This window comes from Lonchura striata, chromosome 1, assembly GCF_050655825.1.
Source record: "Lonchura striata isolate lonStrDom1 chromosome 1, ASM5065582v1, whole genome shotgun sequence".
Classification (NCBI taxonomy): Eukaryota; Metazoa; Chordata; class Aves; order Passeriformes; family Estrildidae; genus Lonchura; species Lonchura striata.
The window spans coordinates 50,762,827-50,784,029 of record NC_140703.1 but is presented as its reverse complement, the minus strand read 5'-3'; the positions used below and the strand labels follow the sequence as shown (position 1 = coordinate 50,784,029).

The 21,203-nt window shown below is 41.8% G+C and overlaps 1 protein-coding gene across 1 annotated transcript; it reads right to left on the bottom strand.

The window, feature by feature from the left end:
- Positions 1-13,432: 13,432 nt before the first annotated feature.
- On the bottom strand, positions 13,433-18,736 carry KCTD12 (potassium channel tetramerization domain containing 12). The gene has a single exon (XM_021548000.3). It carries the CDS (start codon positions 17,881-17,883, stop codon positions 16,885-16,887), a length of 999 nt encoding a protein of 332 aa, XP_021403675.1. The 5' UTR covers positions 17,884-18,736; the 3' UTR covers positions 13,433-16,884.
- Between the last annotated feature and the right edge of the window lie 2,467 nt (positions 18,737-21,203).

The following is a 21,203-nucleotide window of genomic DNA, read 5'->3' as shown; positions in this document are numbered from 1 at the left end:
GTTAAAAACACAATGCATCACAGTGTGTAGGACGCTTACCTTCACTCCAGCAAAAAGCTATTCTGGTTAATTCATGTAATCATTTCGCTGTCACTTGTCGTGCCTGCTCCTAATAACAGAAAGACTCAAAGTACTTTTTTACATCTCTGACAGAAGATACTGAATGTTAATAAGAGCAACAAGAAGGGACCATTCGGGAAGGCATCTTGCTTGCTGGCATTCCAGAGAGTCCCTTTGTTATCTTAAGCAAAGGTATCAGCTATATTGAAGATATTTATCTGATATGTTATGGGAGACATACGCATGACATAGAAGGAAAATACAGGGTTCCTCAAGCTCAAGTGTTTTCTGAGGAAAGGATTGCCATGCAAATGATGGTATTTTTCTGCAACTAGCCTGTCTGCCTTAGTTTGCTGTCCTTCATGTAAACTGGGAATGAAATGTAAGGAGGCTGATAATGAGAACATGAAATCAAACAATATAAAACAACTTGATTCCTCAAAAGAATCATGTGGGAAACATAATGTTTGATTTCTTCCAAAGCTTTGTTGATTTTAGCTTATTATTTATACAGCTAAATGCTGCTTCTGGGAAGAAATGGACATGAATATACTGTCAACAATGTAAGGATTATTCTCAGACTGACTGAAACCCAAAAAGGTCAGAGATGTGAACAACACAGTCTGCTTTTCTAAGACAAACTGTGAGTTAACTGTGCTGTGAAGAACTCACTGAAAGAGAAACATGTACAGAGAAGTGCTCAGATTTTTTTTCAAGGTAGATATACAAAGTAACTGTTTTCTACAGCAAAATTAAGTCTATTTATTTATGAAAAACAGCGAAGACAAAAACTGATACAAAGAGCATATTTTATGTTATATGAATTCAAATTTGTTATTATACATACATCCAATTAAATCTCAACTTGTTTCCTAGAGAAAAGACTATTATGCCTACAGTATATATGGATTGTAGGCATTATATTTGTTAATCAGAAATCAACAGGACCTTACATTTGCACTTAACTTCCTGTGGCTTTATGACTTCAATGGGAAATATGACAACAAAAAACCAATTTATGATTTGATATTATCTTGGTGTGTACTGCAAAAAGTGGAAAGATCTGATCTGTGAAATTCTTTAGCCTTTTATAAAACCCTCGCATCAAGAAAGATAATGTTCAAAATATGAACCTACCTAATTAGGTATATGCCAGTTAAAATAAATTACATACACAAAGAGGTACTGAGGTGAATGCCTATTGAGGAATTGCAAAAGCAAGTAACACTATCTTGGCTCATCCTGTAACCATTAAAATTGTAGAGACTAATATTTTTCAGAAGAATTTAAATAGATTACTCCAGCTCTAAGTGAAAGATTAATCTCTTTAATAAATCATCTTGAAATTAATTATTCCTAAATGACTTCAAAGATCCATGCTGAAGCAGCAGTTTTTAATTGCATTTTAAGTGATTCATTCCCTTATACAGTCATTACATGTATCAGTTTCTTAGATGACCAAAATGTTAGTTAGTGAAGGTTCTTGAGTTCATTAGAAGGCCTACACAAGGTGAACGCTCATCAGTTTGCCCAAACCACTGTGCTGCCTGAAACCAGGCTTCAGCAAGTATCTTCTGCAGTCAACAGTTCATGATCTGCTATGTTAACTGCATTTTGCATCATTCTATATTTATTTGTTACTGCAGAACAAATTCAGAGCAGAGCCAGCTTCAGATGTCAAAGTGGTTTTTTTTTCCCCAGGAAATTACTTTTCAGGGTGAATATAAAAATTTTATTCTTTCAATGAATAGTTATGGCTGAATATTCTGGGCTTGTCTACTTCTCAGAATTTTTTAAAATATAATGCAATCTCTCTTAAGAGGGAAATCTCTTCCTGGTTTTGACAGTCACAACAGAACTTGCAGTCAGTAGACTGAGACACATTTTTAGTTTTTTACTGGACAGTAGGGGTCAAAGCTGGGGATTGAAAGGGTTAAGAACTGTCTTGTGGACAAGTATAAATATTGAAAATGGCATGAAAAAGAACTTGCAGTTTTTTAAAATATTTAAAGAACCTTTGAGGTTCTTTAAACCTCTGAGGTTTAAAAGGTTTGAAGAACTTTCTAATCTTATATACTTCCCTAGATACCTGCTATATGGGTATTCTGAGACAGGACAGTAAAAAGACTTTTGGACCAATCCAGTTCAGCTTCTCACTTCCAGATCATAAATTGCAGGAGTGTGTATTAGGGAATCAATGTAACTACATTTGTGAGCTCTACAAGCAACAAAGAGAACATGAGAAACCACACTGAAGAGGAAAATAGCATAAGATTGACCAGTGGCTGGAAATGGCAAGCAATGACCAACTAGACAGGGGCTGTTTACCCTCAGAAAGTGAAGATTTAGGGCAATAATATGACAGAAGGCTAAAAATAACCATGTCAGGGAGAAGGTGAACAAGGAATGATTATTTTACTATATAGGAACTAGGTTGTCAAATAAAATTGAGAAGCAGGTTGAAAACAAAATGGGGAATGAAGCCCTTTAACATGACACTGCTAAAGTCTTGGAATTCTCTGCTGCAAGATGCTGAAGATTGCATAAGTTCACAGGTGTTTGAAAAGTAAGCACATAAAGTCATGGACTAGAAATCCACCAAGCAGTATAAAATACAAGGACAAAGCTACTGGTTTAGAATCTGAAAATGGGAGTAGGAAATACCATTACATGTCTGCTTTACATTTGTGTGCCTCTGCTGTCTTCCCTTAACTTCTCCCCTTCTTGCCTAAACTTCCCTATTGCTCACTTGGAGAAGGACAATATTGGGCTAAATGAATCTGTGACCTGACTTGGCACACTTTTTTCTAGAAGCCCCTTGTCCAACTCACATTTCTCTTCATTTGTTTTTCCCCTGAACTACACAAGCTGTTGAACAGTTGAGTACTTAAAATTTCAGAAGGCAAAAAGAGTAGCATGCCCTTCCCTGTCACAACACATTTGGAACTTTCTCCTCAGCCATTGGGTTTCAGTTCTAAGAATCCAAAAATTGTAAAAGATGTAGACAGATGAAAAATTTAAATATGTCAATGGTTGCTTTAATATTTAAATAAAATAAATCCATGCAAAAATCCCAATGGGCTTAACCTAGGACTAGGGATGTTGATGAAAACTCTGTGGTACCTCTCATTCCTACAGCTCCTAATTAAGTCATTGTCACCCTATACCGTCCTACCCCAGTCTAGGCTCAGTCTCTGCTTGGATCATACTTCACTTTGCTAAGCCCTGCAGCGTGGTTGGCGGATGCTGCTCTGGGGTACAGGGTTCTGGAATACATTATACTCAGCAGCAGCAGGGCCCCAGGGAGCCTGCTGGAAATGTTGGCTTCACTAACGCTGTTGGGAGTGAAGGGGAAGGCAATTAGGGTAACCCCTAAGCCCCCTCGAAGATCACTGGATAGCGATATTACTGACAATTAAAGGAGAGAAAACAGGACTCTGACAGTGAAAATACCAGAGAAAGTCAAGCTCTTTTCCTACCTATACAACAGAATGGTTCTGCTGTTAAAAAGTCAGAATAAATTCTGATTTTTAATGCTCCAGTAAATGTTTATATACTAGAAAGGTTTACAAAGAAATAATTGTGTTAGTATTCTTCCTGGTTACATACCGGCATCTTATAATGAAAAAAATAGATTAAAATGTCTTTGTTGTACTACATTATTCTATAACTGAGAATTAGGTTGTGTTTCATTTTAAGTATTTTCAAAAGATATAGATAATTACAGCTCTTACAGCAATGAGGTAAATGTGAATTCTCAGGTGGGCTTTTAAGCCTCATCTCAGCATGTTTGATGTAGAAACAAATATTAAAAGTACTCCAGTATTTTTTGTCAATGCTTTCCTGAATAAATTCTATTAAAATACATATTCTTGTGGTCTTTCATGCAGAAAGTATAATGAAAGTATAATGAAAAATGAAATTTTCATCTTAAAATGACTCATTGAGATGCCAAAGATTAAATTAGAGATATCAACTAACAATCCCTTCCCATTTGCTTGCAGTTGGTCATACCAATCTTCAGACAATATATGTGAAGTAAGTAATTTCTACTAATCCATTCCTGTGTTATGACACAACCTGTCAGATTTTTAGCTCAATTGTAAAAACTAATGGTGGGCCATACACATTCAGAATGATATCTGATCCCCAGCAACTGTAGGGCAGCAATATAAAAAAAATATATAAGTTATTTTCTTCAATAAGTGAAGGAAAACTGCATGCATTATGGAAATGAGAATTTAGTGCAGTATTTGACTAACAAAGGACAGGTCCAGTTCCTTTTCAGCTACTTCACAAAGATATTCCACCATATCAAACAATATCTAAAGTAGACATTTTTGAGCTGAAGAAAGAGCAAATGAAGAGAGAGCTAAAGTCTGCAGCAAAATATTGCCTCTATGGGAAGATTTTTTTTTTCTATCTGCATAAACACTTGAATAATTACTCATCGGTTTTTCAAAGTGGAAATTTGCAAAAAGCTGTTGAGCATGGTTTTCAGTAGTGTAAGAGCTAAAGCTCTTCAGCGTCTCAATTACATCCTTGGAGGAGCTATAAAAAAAATGAAAACATGCAGATTGTTCCAATCTATGAGAACACCTTCATTTACTACTTATTTGTCAAACTGAATAAACTAAACTAAACAGTAATGACCATTGGAAAGTTTTAGATAAATAAAATATGCTCAAAAGTGGGAAAAAAAATTACTATCAGGTATCTGCAGCTTTGCTGGGTGAGCTAATTATTCATGTAGAGACATTTTCTAAATCTGTCACTTCAGACAGTAATGGCTTCTAATTCTAGAAAGCCATTTCCTAGAGCAGTAGTTGCTATTGCCCTAACTTAGCAACAAACCCAGTGCAACCTCCACTTCTTCAGAACAAAGACACTTGGCTCTCACCGAGAATCTCTGTATCACCAGCACATTTTTACACGCCTCACATGAAGAGCACTTAACCATGGAACAGTTGGCTCAGAACACTGTTATTAACATTGTTGATATCAATTTACCTTCCCTGTCCTAGTAGCAACATTTTCAACAGAAACAGGCCAGAACTAAAACCTGCTATACAAAGATGCCTGGTTTACTGGTATGTTCAATCCATGCCTGGTTTTGCAGCTCCAGCATAACTCATTCTTATACCCTTCATGCTTTAACACTTCAGCACCATAGACTATTCAAGGAAGTCTTTGCAATCTACTTTTCACAAAAGCACCTTTCTTTAAGGCCTAACTTCCACTATACCCAGAGTGGATTTTAAACCTAGGCTTCAGAATAAACATGTCTGCACACACTTTCTACATGGAGGTGAATGCAAGCTGAAGCTGGAGTTCAGCAAAAAGGATGAAGATGTAATTCTGTGGAAACTGTTTCTCTGGACTCTGTCACCAAAGTTCATCCTCTTTGTTCCTGTCCCATACTGAAAAAGAGCCTTTTGAAGACTGGGGTGACATTTGCTTTCCTCCAGTCCTCAGGTACTTCTCCTGATTACCATAACCTTTCAAAGATGATCATGAGTGACTTTGCTGTGGTATCCACCAGCTCTCTCAGCACTCATGGGTGCATCCTGTCAGGGCTTATGGACATGTGGATGTATATTTTGCCTGGGTGTTCTCTAAACCAAACCTCCTTGACCACGGGAAAGTCCTTTGACGTCCCTTTACCCTGGATCAGAGATTCCTGAGGGCTGCTCTAGCCAGTGAAGATGGATGCAAAGACTGAGCTCGGTTACTCTGCTTTCTCTGCACCTTCTGTTACCAGTGTCCCCTCTCCATTTAGAACCACATTATCCTTTGTTGTCAATGATGTCTTTGAAAAGTTGTCCTTGACATCCTTGGCTGGAATTAATTCCAGATGGACTTGTCCTTCCTTGTCTCATTTCTATTTAACCTGAAAACCTCTCTATATTCATTCCAAAGGGCCTGACCCTGCTTCCATCTCCTGCTTACGCTTGAGTAATGACAGGAGGTCCCTGTTCACCCATGCAGGTCTCTTACCCCCATTGCCCAATTTTTTGCTCATCAGGATGCATTTTTCTTGAGCCTGGAGGAAGTGATCTCTAGACATCAACATTCCCTGCAGGGCCCATTCCCATGGGATTCTTCCAAGAAGATTCCTGAAGAGGCTAAAGTCAGCTCTCTAAAGTCCATGGTGGCAATCTTACTTGCTGCCCCACTTCCTACTCACCCAAGACTGAACTCCACAATCTCATGGTCACAACAGCTAAGACTGCTCCCAACCTTAACATCTCAAAGGCCTTTCCTGTTGGTTAGTATGAAGTTAAGCAGCAGACTGCTCCTTATGGGACCCTCCACTACCTGGGACAAGATATTGTCATCAGAGGTTTCCAGGAACCTTCTGGACTCTTTTTGCTGCTCTGGACTGTGTAGCTTCTCCAGAAGATGTCAAGGTAGAAAATTCCCCCCCAAGAACCAGTGCCTGTGACTTTGAGGCTGCTTCCAGTGCCTCATGCACTTCCTCCTCCTGCTCCGGTGGCCTGTAGCAAACACCCCCAACAGTGCCACCCTTTCTAGTCTGCTCTTTTATCCTAACCCACAAGCTCTTCTTACATGAAAAAGCACCAGTACTTTGTATGTTTTTCTGCATACAAAAACCAGAAGAACATTCAAAATGTATTTTTTTCTCATTACCTTTCCCTATAGAAAGCAAATCAGCAAAGGATATTGCCTTTGCATAGTACATTTACAGCATACAATTCCTTATTAAACTCACACAGTGCTTTGCCACATACTTAAAAATGGGTTTGATACAGTACTCTCAGATGCTCTGTGGACTTTACTGAGATTCTTATCATTTTCTTATTCTGAAATTATTCTCCTGTGTTTGATAAATATCTGTGGCATATATTCTTTAGCTTGAGGAAAACATTCAGTATTAAGCAATTGCTGCTCCAGAAGAGAGATTTCATTTGTAATCCTTTGACCACAGGAAAAGTCTCTTGCTTGATTGAAACCAATTTATTCAGAACTACCTCTTCTGGTATTCTGTATAAAGAGAATGCCTTGCTGATTTCAGCCAGCAACTTTTTTATTTCTCTTTGCTGCTATCAATATTACGATCAAAAGTACTTTCTTATTGTCTAAGGATGCTAATTTAAAGAAACACTTCTTCTTCTAATTCCCTGCAATTTAATGCTGCAAATGAAAAAGTGGAAATTATTTAAGACAATATCAAGGGGAAAATGTAGATCACAACTGTATGGTTATAGTGAGGGAATTATAGACAAGATCTTGAAGAGTAACCTGATGAAAACAAAGTAAGAGAAAAGCTACTACAACCTATTGCTTTTAATGTTAAGTGTTTGTTATTTATCCAGACACTATCAGCCTTCACACACCATGAATTTGTGGGGTGGGCAGGCAAAGTGTGTAGCCTCTAGGAGCTGAGAGGTTGTCAGTGACAGCACTCTTTAGCCACAAGCCTTTACCACAGCTGAATTTCACACTGTCCATCTGATTTCCATACCAGTTCATACATACTGGAAGCAGGGCCTCAGAAAAAAGAAAATAGCAACTGCAGTGGGTGCAAGTCCAAGTAAGAACAAAGGAATAACCCGTGTGCCATGTGTGTAATACCCCAAAATGTGTATCAGTAATGTTCTTAAGGCAACTCTGTAAATGGAGTTTAGGAATAACAGTATTTAATGAAGAAACAACTTTTAAATGTGTTGAAAGAGTGCTAGGAAATATCTTAGAAAATACGCCCCTGGTATCCATCTAGGTATTCTTTGTACATATACCACAACATGTAGTAAGAGATTAAACAGTCAAAACACAAAGTAACATGATGGTATAAATTCACACTAGCTGCATATTAAGACACCTTTAAAAATACTGAATGTCTAAATCCTAGGTTACAGGTTCAGCAAATAACTGCAAATGTAAAGTCCTGAAAGTAAAAAAGAGAATGCTGTTTTTGTCTAAATTCTCATTACATCCTGCAGTGACAGCATATTTTGTTGAGATCAACAGGAGGTAACAGTCATTCAGTACATCCTGGGACAGGATTCAGACAGCTGCTATCAAAAAGTCATAGCTATGAAGTCTAAAATGGAAAAAGAAGGCTATACCAATCTGTATAAATCAAAACTATAAATTCCAAATACTGTACTAACTGCATTGTATAAATTTAATAAGGTAAGAAAAAAGAAAACAAAGTAGTAGTCAGCATGATTACAAATGAAATTATTTAATTTTATTTGGAACAATGTGAAAATTTTACAGATTCATTACTAGATGGAATTTGTAGGCTTGTTAGTTCAGGAGAAGTACGAACATTTTGCCCTTCAGGTCTGTTAGGAATAATGATCAATTTCCCTTCCAAAACTAATAAAATAAAATATGAGCAACAAGTATTCTTTTCAGTCAAGTCTGGCCAATTTATATCTTGTATGTTTACAAGCCTGTGTATTTACTAATGCAGCTTTCTCAAAAATCTCAGATCCCTGCAGAAGCTCCAAAGGACTGGGAAAAAAAACATGGACTATTTGGCCTGTGGTTAAAAGAAAATTGGGTAATTTAGGAACTTCAGGTCTGCCAACTTGTCAATCAATACTTAGTCATCCATTCATGTGGTTGGAAAACTACCTATCCAATGCAGTAACCAGAGAAAATGACACCTAACAGTCGTGTCACAGTGATGCCCATCAACACTGATGTGTAGGAAATAGATCCACTTTTACTAGGCTTAGTTCCTTAGTTGTTAGAAGTTAAACTGTGCCATAATGTTTAATAAGAAAACATCTTAGACACTTCCATGCATTTTGACTGATAATTAGGACAGAATTCTGGACACAGAATATAGGTGCTTGCAGTCATTGTTTACTGAACATAAACTGCAGAGACACTTAAACACCTAGGCCTGCTAATTCAAACCTTGAAGAAACAAATTGAAAAAAAAATGGAGGCTAGGACAACATTGCTTTTCTTTGGTGAATTCACTTATTAGAATGAGAAGTATCTGAAACCAAAAGTTCAAAAGACATTGAGAAATTGAAGAGGATTTAGAGAAGAGACAAGAGATGACTAAAGGAGTGAAAAACATGCCTTACTGACAGACCACAGAAGCTCATTCTGTTTATGTATCAGGCTCTTTTGCCCAACACTAATAACTCCATTATGCTGTGAGCCCGTTCTGGGAGCTGATCCAGCTGAAAATAGGCCTGCTTTTTCCTGTTTGCTTGGCTTAAGGTTTCCATCTGCACCAGGTCTCTGAACTGGTCCACTCCATGGCCACATCAGCAGTGCCAACACAAAACTCATTACAGGGACAAGTGGCAGGGAACGGATGGACACCACAGGACAGCTCATCTCCAGGTTTTGATCCATGGAACTACCTCTGTACATACCCTCCTGCAGAACACACTGAAGACCCTTCTGGGTGAAAGCCAAAGCTGGTGGCATTCACAGCCTAACAATTAACCAGGCACTGTGATATCTTCTCTTGCACAAGCAGTATCGCCCATGAAGTTAGATGACAGTCCAAGAAATTTCACTGCCTGATTTAAAGATTCTGTTAGGGGAAGCCCTATAGATTCTGTTAGGAGAAGGCCTATAAAGATTTATTAATCTTGTTAATAAAGATTATTCTTTCTGTTAGGGGAAGCCCATAGTATGCTATGTTGAACAGCAGACCATATCATCTGCACATTTCTTTGTCCTCAAACCCTAGGAGGTGATGTGTTGGAAAACATCCAATCTGATAATTGTTAAGCTGAAATGTCTCTTCTAGAAAAAGAAACACTGGTGCATTTGTATACATATACTCTTAATCTAACACTTTCTAAAGAAATTGGACTGTTTGGCCCAGTTACCTGCAGGTGAGTGTTCTTCAGCCTCTAGCATGATACAAATGAGTCCAAGAGGATAAAAATGCTAGTGCTCCAGCAAAACAGATAAAGTTACCATTCTCACCTTAAACAGAAAAGGTGCCTTTACCCAGTGTTATTGTAGTTTATGCAGCACTTTTCATGGTTTATTTAGACCATAAAATTTTAAAGAACTGTAAAATTCATTTTAAGTGAGTTGTCCTCATTGTACCTTTAGTGCCATGGCAGATAAACTATTAGACAGACTACTGTAAACAGCTTAATCTTTCCCATATTCCAACCATATCTCGAGATGGCAGATAAAGTGCAGAGTGTGAAAGCAAGCCCTGGAATTAAGTGGGTCAGAAGTCTCGTGGAGAAGAAGTGCCAATTCGCGGCTGTTGGGCTGCACGGAGTGTACCAGAATACAAATGTTGCCCCTTTATTCAGACAAGGCACCAGCAGCAGGACTGTGCTGGCTCGGGGACTACTGCACTGCCTTGGTCATGGCCAGGAAGGAAGAGAGGCACAGGGGACCACAGCTGTGGTCAAGGCCAGTGGGCAATCCTGGGGCCTGGGACCCAGCTTGGTTCTGACTGCCCAAGGAACCACAGCAGGAAGGGATTGCTATGGAACAACTGGGAATCACTGCAAGACCTCTTGGTGTTTGCAGCTTTCAGAAATATTCATGCCTTAAGCTCTCAGCCATAGGAAAATGTTGAAGTGAATTTTACAATGTGGGGAAAATTAGCAGTGTTTGTACAAAACTTTAAATTTTGGGGGGAAAGTGCATCATTTGTATCCTTTACAAAAAAAAAAAAAAAAAAAAAAAAGGCTGCTCTTGGTACAGTCTCTGCCCTTTTAAAGGGAAAAACTTTAACTTTAGGCTTCTAATAATCACAGGCTTTGCTGTAGTATGAGAACAAAGATTGTCACTAAACTATTTGGAAAATATGAGTCAAAACCAAGCTACCTCGAAATTTATGGAAGTCTACATAGTTATGAATATATGCTTTTCTAAAGACCACTTATTAAGGGTGGGTGTGACCTTAAAGTTTGGCCAAGACCAGAAAAACAGACAGAACTGAGATGGCAACATTGTAGGTTACTTCAGTTATCTCTGAAATCAAAAAGATAGGTTGCTCCCATCACACCAGCACTTCGTTCCCTTCTCAAAAATGTGGGGGACGATTGGAGGACTTTTCCTTTATCTTATTTTTTTTTAGTAACAGCCTGCTCCTTAATAAATTAACCAAGGCTCTGTCTTTACCTCAAAATTACAAATTAAAAACATAGATCAATGGACCTGTTTTTGTCATAGCAATCTAGATATTCTGGTCTAAACTTCTTTGACTGAACTTCAATGAATCTACACTTACTTAAATTCTATGCTGAGAAATGTTAAGTTGCAAAAGGCAAGTGAGAGGCTACATGGAGCTAAGCATTCTAATGATTCCTATATGCTCCCATGTGAACTTCCCTACCTTTTGCATTATGTTGAAAAAAAAAGGATGCTGAAATGTTAACTCGAAGCAAGGTGTACTGCTAACATAGTCATTTCCCAGCTGCTAAACACTGAGCATTTTTGAAGAATTTCTTTCACTCAGATAAAAACTAGAATAAGCAAATGTCATCCAGGACTTTAGCTTTCTAGAGCAGGTTGGGTTTGCCCGATGGGCGCAATTTGTTACTTGGATTATACAAAAAAATATCTTTGATTTCCTGTGATACCAAGAATTGTCCACAAATCTCTTGAAGCTGCTCCCACTGTGTGCAAGAATATTTCCTAGCCTTTATTTCCACACAAGGAAACAGATCTGCTTCAAATCCCTGACTCACAGTTGCCAACAACTTTGACAGAAGTATCAAATGCTCCATAGTGTGCACTAAAAAACTTGTAGAGCAAGAAAAGTGTGACAGAGTTTAATTTTATTCCAGTTTGAGCACAGTGGAGAGTAGAATGGGAAAGAAATGTGATAATTTGACCAGCTATGGTTTTGACTATCACAGCAGTTGTGCTCTGTATTTCCAACAGACTATTTGCAATGGTGGCATTACTATTTCAGCAGTCATACATATGAGTTTTGTTTAGCAGCAGGGGAAAAACACATGCCACTCATTTTAATGAAGAACAAAATTAGCATTTGGTTTCATAAAACTAAGCACTTTCTAAATAAATAACACATTAGCACTAATATTTCATTGGAAACTATACTGAAGAATTCCTACAATAAAAAAAAAAAAAACAAACCTGCCCTGAGGTAAATCAAGTCTTCAGAAAGCATTTTCCTGCACTCTTTGATTCACCCTTCGAAACGCTGCAGAAATTAGGTGTCTGGAAGTATTTTTAAGACATTCTAGCATGCCCATTACTTGACTGACTAGTCAGAGCTGCAAAAGTAAGAGTGACTGCTTGCCTTCTCACTCTATAGGGATTTCGTACACTCAGACTATATAGACAGTGGCAGGTATAAATCACAGTATTCTGTCAGCCTTGTTTCCTACTGAAATAAGGCTCATGGCATTTGCATTGTCTATTTGGGTGGATACCTGTCCCCCTTAACTTCTGAGTTGATGAGTAATTTAAACACAATCAAAAGAAGCTGAAAAAAAAAAACCTCACAGCTGATACATTCTTACAAATTCTATGAATACTGATAGTGAGGTAAGGGAAAGGAAGAAGAAAATCTGTATTTCAGGGAGGGACAAAGCCATAACCATCAGCCTAGCAGAGGGTAGCTCTATCAAGAAATGTGCCTCCTTTTTCAAGTAGAAATTGAATAAAATTGGCAGGGATGAGCAGGAGTAGTACAAAGAAAATGAGATCTAATCCTTCAGACTCAAAGTTTTGTTGCTCATAGAATAACCTCCTTTCTTATATTATTGCATGATAACAAAACTATCAGGCTTGATATCAAATACTATCAAACTGTCAAATTAAACAGTTGATTAAACCTTCCTTCAGCTGGTTCCTTTGTAGTATAATCATGATACCCAAGAAAAAACTATTAAATGTACCAGCACTTCACATGTGGATTATACTTCAAGTCACCACTAATTTTCTATGAAGCTGACCACAAGTTTAGAAGAGTTTGCTAGATACCACAGGGTGGATAATTAAAATTTCTAGATGCAATTCTCTCAGACCACGTATTACCTTAGGTATTGATGTTTCTTTCATTAAATGAGTACTGTATCCCATTTTATTATTCTCTGGCTTCATAAAAACATCAACATTTGACTTCAACCACTACTAAGTGCTATTCAAATTAAGCTGTTCAATCACTATTTCTTCCTGAGGATTGACTGACCAGTACTACAAAAAAATCTCTGTGATGCTTAAAAGGAAATTATGCAGTCTGAGTACTATACATTTCTGTTTATCTTGCCACGGTGTTACTAGAGGTCTTTGTATACATAATTTTGTGTTTCTGCTTTATACATTAGTTTGGAGTCTTTGTTGAAGTTATGAATGTGATACAGTGGGAGAACAAAGCTAACAACAACTGCACAGAGAATAAAAAGGACAGCATAAACCACACAACTGAGTTAATATTTAAAGAACAAAAATTTAATTTGGTATGCAACTTTATCCTAGGAGGATCTTTATTTTCAATGCTATACATGTGAAAATAAGAATGAATAAGTGGCTCATTATCTACATGTATAAAAATATAAACATCCTATCAAACATATGCAAAATCACCCTTCATGATATGCATCACTGAAAAGACCTATGCCTAACTTCTAATTAAAAGAAAGACTGCCCTTGTGGATTTTTAATAGCACTTGTAAATGCTACTGCATTCATCCATAAGTACATGAATTATGAAAGAAACAGCTACGAAATGTAGACAGGACTCCAGTATTGTGCCTTTATATTTTTGTATGTTTTCATGTCAACAAGTCAGCAGTCATTGTGTTTATCCATTCTTCAAGCTCTCAATAGAACAGACAAGTAAAACTCATTGACTTTGCCTTGAGCATTTTTCCTTTTAAAAAGTTTACTGCCATTACTAAGTAATGGTTCAGAAAAGTATCATCTTCTGTGGCAAAGCATTTACGGCACCATCATTTTAAGCCTGCTGACAATACTGATAATGAGTTATCAGTAAATTAAAGGCCCATTTCTTTACACTAATAACACTTAAAATTTTTTAGCACAAAGATTAAAAAAAAAAATCCTGTTTATATTACATCCATTTTTACATAAAAAGTGAGAATTACTGGGTCATCTGCCAGGAAAGGGATAGGCAACTATTAATCAAAAGACAGGCAATCTTTGTTTTAGAGATGCATTCAGCCTCCTAGAAGATTCACATTCAAGCAAATATGTCATCAATTTCAGTTCTACAAGCTGATGATATTCATATTCAGTTTTTCCATTGAAATAGGTATAAGAAAGCAGTAAAACATTACCATATTATATACATAACATAATGTGAAAATGCTCAGGTAGATACATTATGAAATCCTGTAACACGAAAATTATTAAAAAAACTAAATGATTTGTGTAAAATGTTAATACACTCTATATATATGTACACTAAACCACAAGGTCAATTTAAAACTGCCCCTATTCATAGCTCCTATGATGGATTTAGTAAGCTACCAGATTCTTAAAAAAAGAAAGCTATCTAGAGCAAATTTGAACACCTTACTGAAAACTGATTTTATACAAAATCTTAAAAAACATACTTCAGAGTTACTTAACGGAAACTAGAAAAAGACAGTCATTACTCTCGAGAAGGGCACTGTAAAGACCTAGTAGCTGTGATCAATGTCTTTTCCCTTGTGGTAAAAGTTAAGCACAAAGAAGTCATCTCAGAGTAAGGCATAGGACAAACAGACTTCATTCCATCCTCAGGTGTATTGGCCTCTCACTGTATCTTATTGCTCATCTGATTTGGCAGGTTTACATTTCTATCCTTTTAAAAATACTCCATAATACAACTACCTACAAATAGACAGTATCCAGTGCTTTCATATGCACATCTTCAATTCAATCACGTTGATAAACAACCTCGCTAATATTAGCAAAAAGAAGCCGTGGTGACACAAATTATTTTCAGTTTTATGTAGCGGTGCACTTAATGAAAGAACTTAATGAAAGACCAAGTGAAGAGAGACTGAGCACTGAAACTCTACAGAAATGTAGCTATAGCTTTTCCAAAGGAATTAGGGTTTTTTAAAAAAGCCCTACTGTGAAATTCTTTGGTTAGAATACAGGTGCTATCAGTATTTCTAAATTTGGAATTAGAATTAGAACTAGGTAGAAGTAGAATTATTGTTCAAGAGTTTTAAAAACATAACTTCAAGCCTTTAATATGTACTGCTAAATTCTTCAACACTTCAGATAAATTTAGGGTATTTTTCTGTGATGGTCTGAACAGGCTACACACATTCTTAGATCAAGTTTAGGTTTTTAAAGGGAAGTGCTTTTATATTCCAGACATCAATAATTTGTTAGAAAGAGCTGCTGAATCTCCATAAAACCTGTGGTTCAGATCATCTGTTCCAATGCAGACTCTGACTGCCTCCTCTGGGAAAGACTGTTATTCAGCAGTAACAAAATACAGCTCAGAAGTAATTTCCCCTGAAGAAAGTTGGCATCATCCTTGTTTTTCTGAGGACAGGGCTCAATCCTTTCTAAGAAGTACTAAGTTTGCCTGAGAAGAGGTACACAGCTCTTAGCAGTGTCAATGCCCAGATAATACTGCGATGAAAACTAAGGAAATGACTCTTTAAAAAGGGATATTTGTCATCTGTTGGCTTCAGAGTTTTACGGGACTAACATGACAAAAAGTAACAAGGGTGCTCTTGATGACAGTTATAATGTACATCTGCACTAATTCAATGTACATTATTTCAGCTTCCCAGGACCCAGCCCTACCTTTACTCAGGCAAGCCTAGCTTCACCTCATTCCCATTGTTTTGAGTGTGTTTAAGGAAATACACATTGAGATTTCTGTCCATATTAAAGACAGTAACTTCAAGAGGATTATAAGGACTTCAGACCACCCATGGAAGTTACAAATCACAAGAACTTTAATTTTTCAAAGTGTTTTTGTTTACCTCTCAAAGGAATAAACATATGTCTCTGAGGACACTTCATAGTTCAAATGGTTGTCAAATCTGTCCTTTGACATCAGCCTTACATGTTCTCTGTGCAGGCCCTGGTCCAGCTTAACAGAGATGAGTTCAGAGACATGGGGAGCAAAGAGGGGAGATAGGAGCAACCAGTTGTGAAGGGCCACGTGCACGCCTCCTGCAAAATTACTCATCTTAGCAGATAAAGTATGAGCCAGTGCAAACCCCTCACAGTCAGGCTTCCTTTCTATGTGACAGTCCTTCACAGACAGGCATCACTTTGATGGGTGGGAAAAGGAGGAGTTAAAAATGGACCATTTGGGGTCTGCCCACCAAGGCAAACTCTCTCATAAGGGTATTGGGATGGGAAAAGACAGGCATTTGTCATGCCATCTTTAACAAAAGTTGCTCAAAGCAACTTTAAAGTTTCTCAGCCCCTAACTGGATGGTTTTTTAAATGCCCCACCCTGCCAGAGCTATACCTCAGCTCTGTGTGGGGAGATGGATAAAAACCATGCATGCTTTTGTGGGACTGGCATTTGTCTACTCCCAACATTTCTCTCCTTCCTTGCTACCAACACAGCTACTGGGAGATGCAGGAGGGAGGGTGAAGGTGGGAGCCAGGATATGGTGGCTGATCAGGGACGTGGTGGCCAAGCAGGGACACGATAGCCGAGGCACAACACAGTGACCTCCTGCCCCGGGGCCGTCAGGAGGTGCTGCAAGAGGGGTGGGGGCTGCGCCGGGGCTGGCCCGCCTTGTGCGTGGAGGCAGACACCGGGGTGAGAAAAGCACAGGGAGACACAGCCCCGCTTCACATCCTCCTTCCTTCAGGATGCGAGGGGACCGTAGGTGCGAGGGTGTGCAGGGCCGGCTGTCTTGTCCCCACGCCACAGGCTGCTGATGCTCAGTCCCGGCAGAAAACATACTCGGTGTAGCTGGTCCAGATCTTGTCATCGGCGGGACCGCCCTGCTCGGGACCGAAGGCGCAGGTGCCAGTGGAGGAGCAGGCGGCCATGCGGAAGCCGGCCTCGGAGAGTCGGTCGAAGGCTTGCTCGAGGAAGTTGAACTTGAGGTAGTAGCGGGCAGTGTAGCGCTCGGGAGGACGGTCGGGGTCGCGGCTCTCGTTCAAGGTCTCCCCGAACACCTCTTTGGCCAGCGCCGTCTTGCCGCAGACAGTGATGCGGGCCACCCGCCGGAATTTGGCATCAGCCTGCGCCTCCCGCCCGATGGTGTAGGAGCCCCGGTAGCCGATGGTGATGTAGCCCGAGCGCCGCCCGCCCGCCCCGTCCAGCGACTGCGAGGGCGTGAGCAGCGGTCCGCCCGAGGGGCTGCGGCTGGCGGTGGGCGACGGGGCGGACGCCACGGCCCCGCCGCCTCCTTCCAGCGGCTCGGCCTCCAGGTAGCCGAGGAGCGGGGCCGGCGGCTCCTCGGCGCAGATGGAGCCGTCGCGGTGCAGGACGGCGGGGCGGGCGGCGGCCGCCCGAGTCTGCGCCAGGCGCCGAGCCAGGTCGGGCAGCTGGAAGTACTCAGCCTCCCGCTGGAGGCGGCTGCGCTCGGGGAAGTGCTCGGGCAGCACCAGCTGCAGGTCCCGCAGGTAGTCCAGGATGTAGCGGAAGAGGAAGCCGTCGCGGTCGAGGAAGAAGCGACCCTTGCTGTCCCGGGGCAGCTCGCTGGGCTGCTGCTGCGAGAACATGCGCCAGAGCAGCGAGTCGCGGACCGAGACCACGGTGCAGCGCCGCGTCACGTACACCTGCCCGCCCACGTTCAGCTCCACGATCTCCGGGAAGGAAGACCAGCCGCCCGTCGCCGCTGCGGCCGCCCCGCTGCCCGGCGCCCCGCTCCCCGCCGCGGGCGACACGCCGCCGCCGTTGGGCAGCCCGCGGGCGCTGTCCGCCAGGGCCATACCGGAGCGAGCCCGCCGGAGCCCACGCCCTTCCTCCTCCTCTTCCTCCGGCCGCCTGGGCTACGGCAGGGCCGCCGCCCTCGGGGGAGCGCGCAGCCCTCCGCGGCTGCCCGCCGGAGCCTCCCGCCCCGTCCGGCGCCGGAGCCGCGCTGCCGCTGCGCTCCTCGCGGCCGCTCCTCTGCCCGCTGCCGGACCAACTCCTCCGTCGGGCTGCGAACGGAGAGCCCCGGCACCGGCGGCAGAGCCGTGTTTATGTAGCGCGGCCGCACCTCGCGGGAGGCGTGGGAGGCTGGCGGGAGGCAGAGCCGAGCGCACGGGGAGGAGAAGGGGACGGCCCTGCACTGACGCAGGGTCCCCCGTCGTCGTCCGTCCCCCGTTCCTCCCCCGTTCCCCCCCCGCCCGGTCCTCCTTCCCCGGTTGCGGCGGGGAGCCTCTCCCCGCCCGGTGCGCGCCCGCCGGGCTCCCGTCGCCGTGGGCGCGCACCGCGGTGAGTGTCCAGCGGGGATAAAAACTTGGGGTCCTGCCTCCCCCAACCCTCCAGCTCGCTCCTCGGATTCTCCGGGACGTCTCGTTTTCCGCAGGCAGAAAAAGCCCTCTGTTTGCCCCGAAGTGTACGAGCGGCGGGACGCTGCCGCTCTGCCGCAGGCGCTGTGCTGTACCCCTGCTAATCTTCCTAAGGCTTGTCCCAACCCTCTGTCAATGGGAGCCCCGGCGAGATAACCGTGTCCCCTCCCTCCTGTCGCTGTCGCAGGAGAAAACGCGAGCCTGTGGTGCTGCCGGCTCTCCTCAGGCGGCTCCCGGCCCGTTCCGGGTTTGCGAGACACCCCCATCCCTACGCAGGTTTTAGACGCCCTGCAGGACTCCGTAAAGCCCCCGCCGATCCTCACTCCCGGAGGGAGACGCGACGGATCGCACCGTCGGGAGGCGCCGGGAGCGCCGTGCAAGGGATGCGCCGCCGGCCGGGGGAAGACCCTGGTGGCGAGGGACACCTCGGCGCGGATGGGGTCCCCTCCAGCTGCCTGCCAAGCGACACTTCACCGTGAGAGCCAGGCTCCTCGTGTCTGCGTGCATATTTGTGTATTTAGGTGCCCTTACAGCTCAGATTTAATTAGGATTAATTAGGTACATCAGGATCTGCGTGAAACATAAGCACCTATTTAACATGCATTGGTAGAAAGCATTTGTTTCAGGCTCTTGCTTGAATTTAATCTACCCTTCTGTGTCTCTCTGCAAGCAATAGTAAAGAGCTGCTGCCTTGATGCATTCAGTTCTCTCCAGAGGGAGTTCACGTGTGCTTTCTTCCTCGAGAGGACAGCTCGGAGGACAGGAAGGTCTGAGGAGTATGAAGGCAATGGTCAGTGCTCTCCTTTCGTAGGGGTGAACGAAGCCCTCTCTGGACTACCCTACTGCAAGTGCCCCACTGCAGTTGTCTGTGAAGTAGAAATCAAAAGAGGCAGAGGCAGGGGCTAGAAGTCCTTCAAAAATTGAGAAGTGAGAAAGGAAGGAAAGGCAAGTTAGTTCTCGAGAAGCAAGTTAAGTTTGCCCAAGAGAAGAAGAGGAAGAAGAGGGGGAGTTGAGAAAGAGAAGTTTTGAAAAGGGAATGGGTGGTAAAAAAATAATGTGTCTCGGGAGAACTGACAGGGAGATACTGTGGTCTAAGAAAGGAGATGAGATGGTCTGGGGAGAGTGGTCACTCGGAATTTACAGGAGTCTCATCTGAACAAGACTAAGAATATTGTAACAAAGATGTGGACCACTACTTTTTCCATGGTGGAAATCCAGTTACCAGGACTTTGACCACCAACTATTTTCATTTGTGGGAGTGGAATGGCAAAGTAGGTTAATCTGATGCTTTGCTGACATTTTGTTACAAGAGCTTGTTGTGTCTTTTTTCTTTCTTTCTTTTTTTTTTTTTTTTGGTTGGTTGGTTTTGGTTTTTGCTTTGGTTGTTTGTTTTTTATGTGGGTTTTTTTTTGAGAGAGAAGTAGAAGAGAGGTTAAAACAGTTCTGAAAGATGAGGGGAAAATTAAGTAATCTTGAATTAAGTTGTTTTGCTACCCATTTAAACAGCTGAGTTTGTTGATAGAGGAAAAAAAAAGGAGAAGTAATGTGACACACAGAAGATTTGGGTTTTTTCTGTATACTATTTCAGGGTCAATTCACCAGAGTAAAAGCACATGAAATTTTCACGTGGTGGTTTGCTGGTGACAGTTTTATGGAGCTGGTCTCTTAATGTGGCATCTCCCCCCACATCACCCTGCTCCTGGCCATACTTAGCAGGAAGCCACCTCAAGAGCCTCCTACAGATTCGTATTTTAAACTCCACTTCCCTAGTGTGGGCTCCCTATCGAGAGCACTGTGATTAAACTGTGCACCCAGAGGATGAGATCATATAATGCCTGAGCAGGCGCTTATTCATAGCAGAATTTGCAGTGAAAGATTTTGTACCTACCAGCAGGTGAGTTTTAACAAATGCTCCCATGTTAAAAAATGGGATCTTTAGTTCATCTTTTATTAAAATTACTTCATTTTTCTGGCATTAGGTGAATATTAATGCAGATCAAGGAAAAAAAAAAACTCTAACATATTCATTAGACTTGAACTTTCTGTTTGTATTGAGCTTTGTTAGATTTGAGACCAGACTTCAGAAAACCTGAGCTTCATGGATTCTTCCTGGGCATATTTTCACAAGCTTCAGAGATGAGTAAGTTATGCTGCCCCTTCAGCCACTGGCTCCTCAGAGCTTTACCTCTGCCTGCCTACTGTCTCATGGGAGGTCGGGTGACAAGGACCCACCGTGCTCCTGTGCAGCACCTGATGATGTCCAAAGCCACGCACATTAAAGGGGTGTGGAGGAACTCAGCTGACACAATAAGTTATTTGGCCCAATGTCTCAGGTCTCTTTTTAAGGGCACAAACCAGTACATCCCACTGTAGTGTTCTCTCTGTCAATGTGAAGCTGACTCCAGGGTCCCCTTCAAAAAGGGAGCACGGAGCCTTCTCAAGATGCTGTTCATACAGCCTGTTCAACAGTCCTGGGCAAAGACCCAGCTTGCAGTGTTTGTCTCTGAGATGGATGTAATTTTCTGGGCTTAAAAACATGCCCAGCACTGAAATAACTGTTTTGAAGCTACGTCTCTTCAGAGAAATTATATTCTGTGGGCATCTCACTGCTGTTTTATGCCTTGCCTGTCTGCAAGTCTTTAGTTATTGTGACTTCTTTCGTCAACAGATTTTTCCTCTTTTCACAATATGTTCATCTAATTTCTCCTTTTCCTATCTCTTTTCATTTGGCAACATTTGTCTCAGTGAGGAGGATT

Excerpts from the sequence above, each read along its gene's own strand:
- KCTD12 (XM_021548000.3), bottom strand. The coding sequence starts at position 17,883 with ATGGCCCTGGCGGACAGCGCCCGCGGGCTGCCCAACGGCGGCGGCGTG.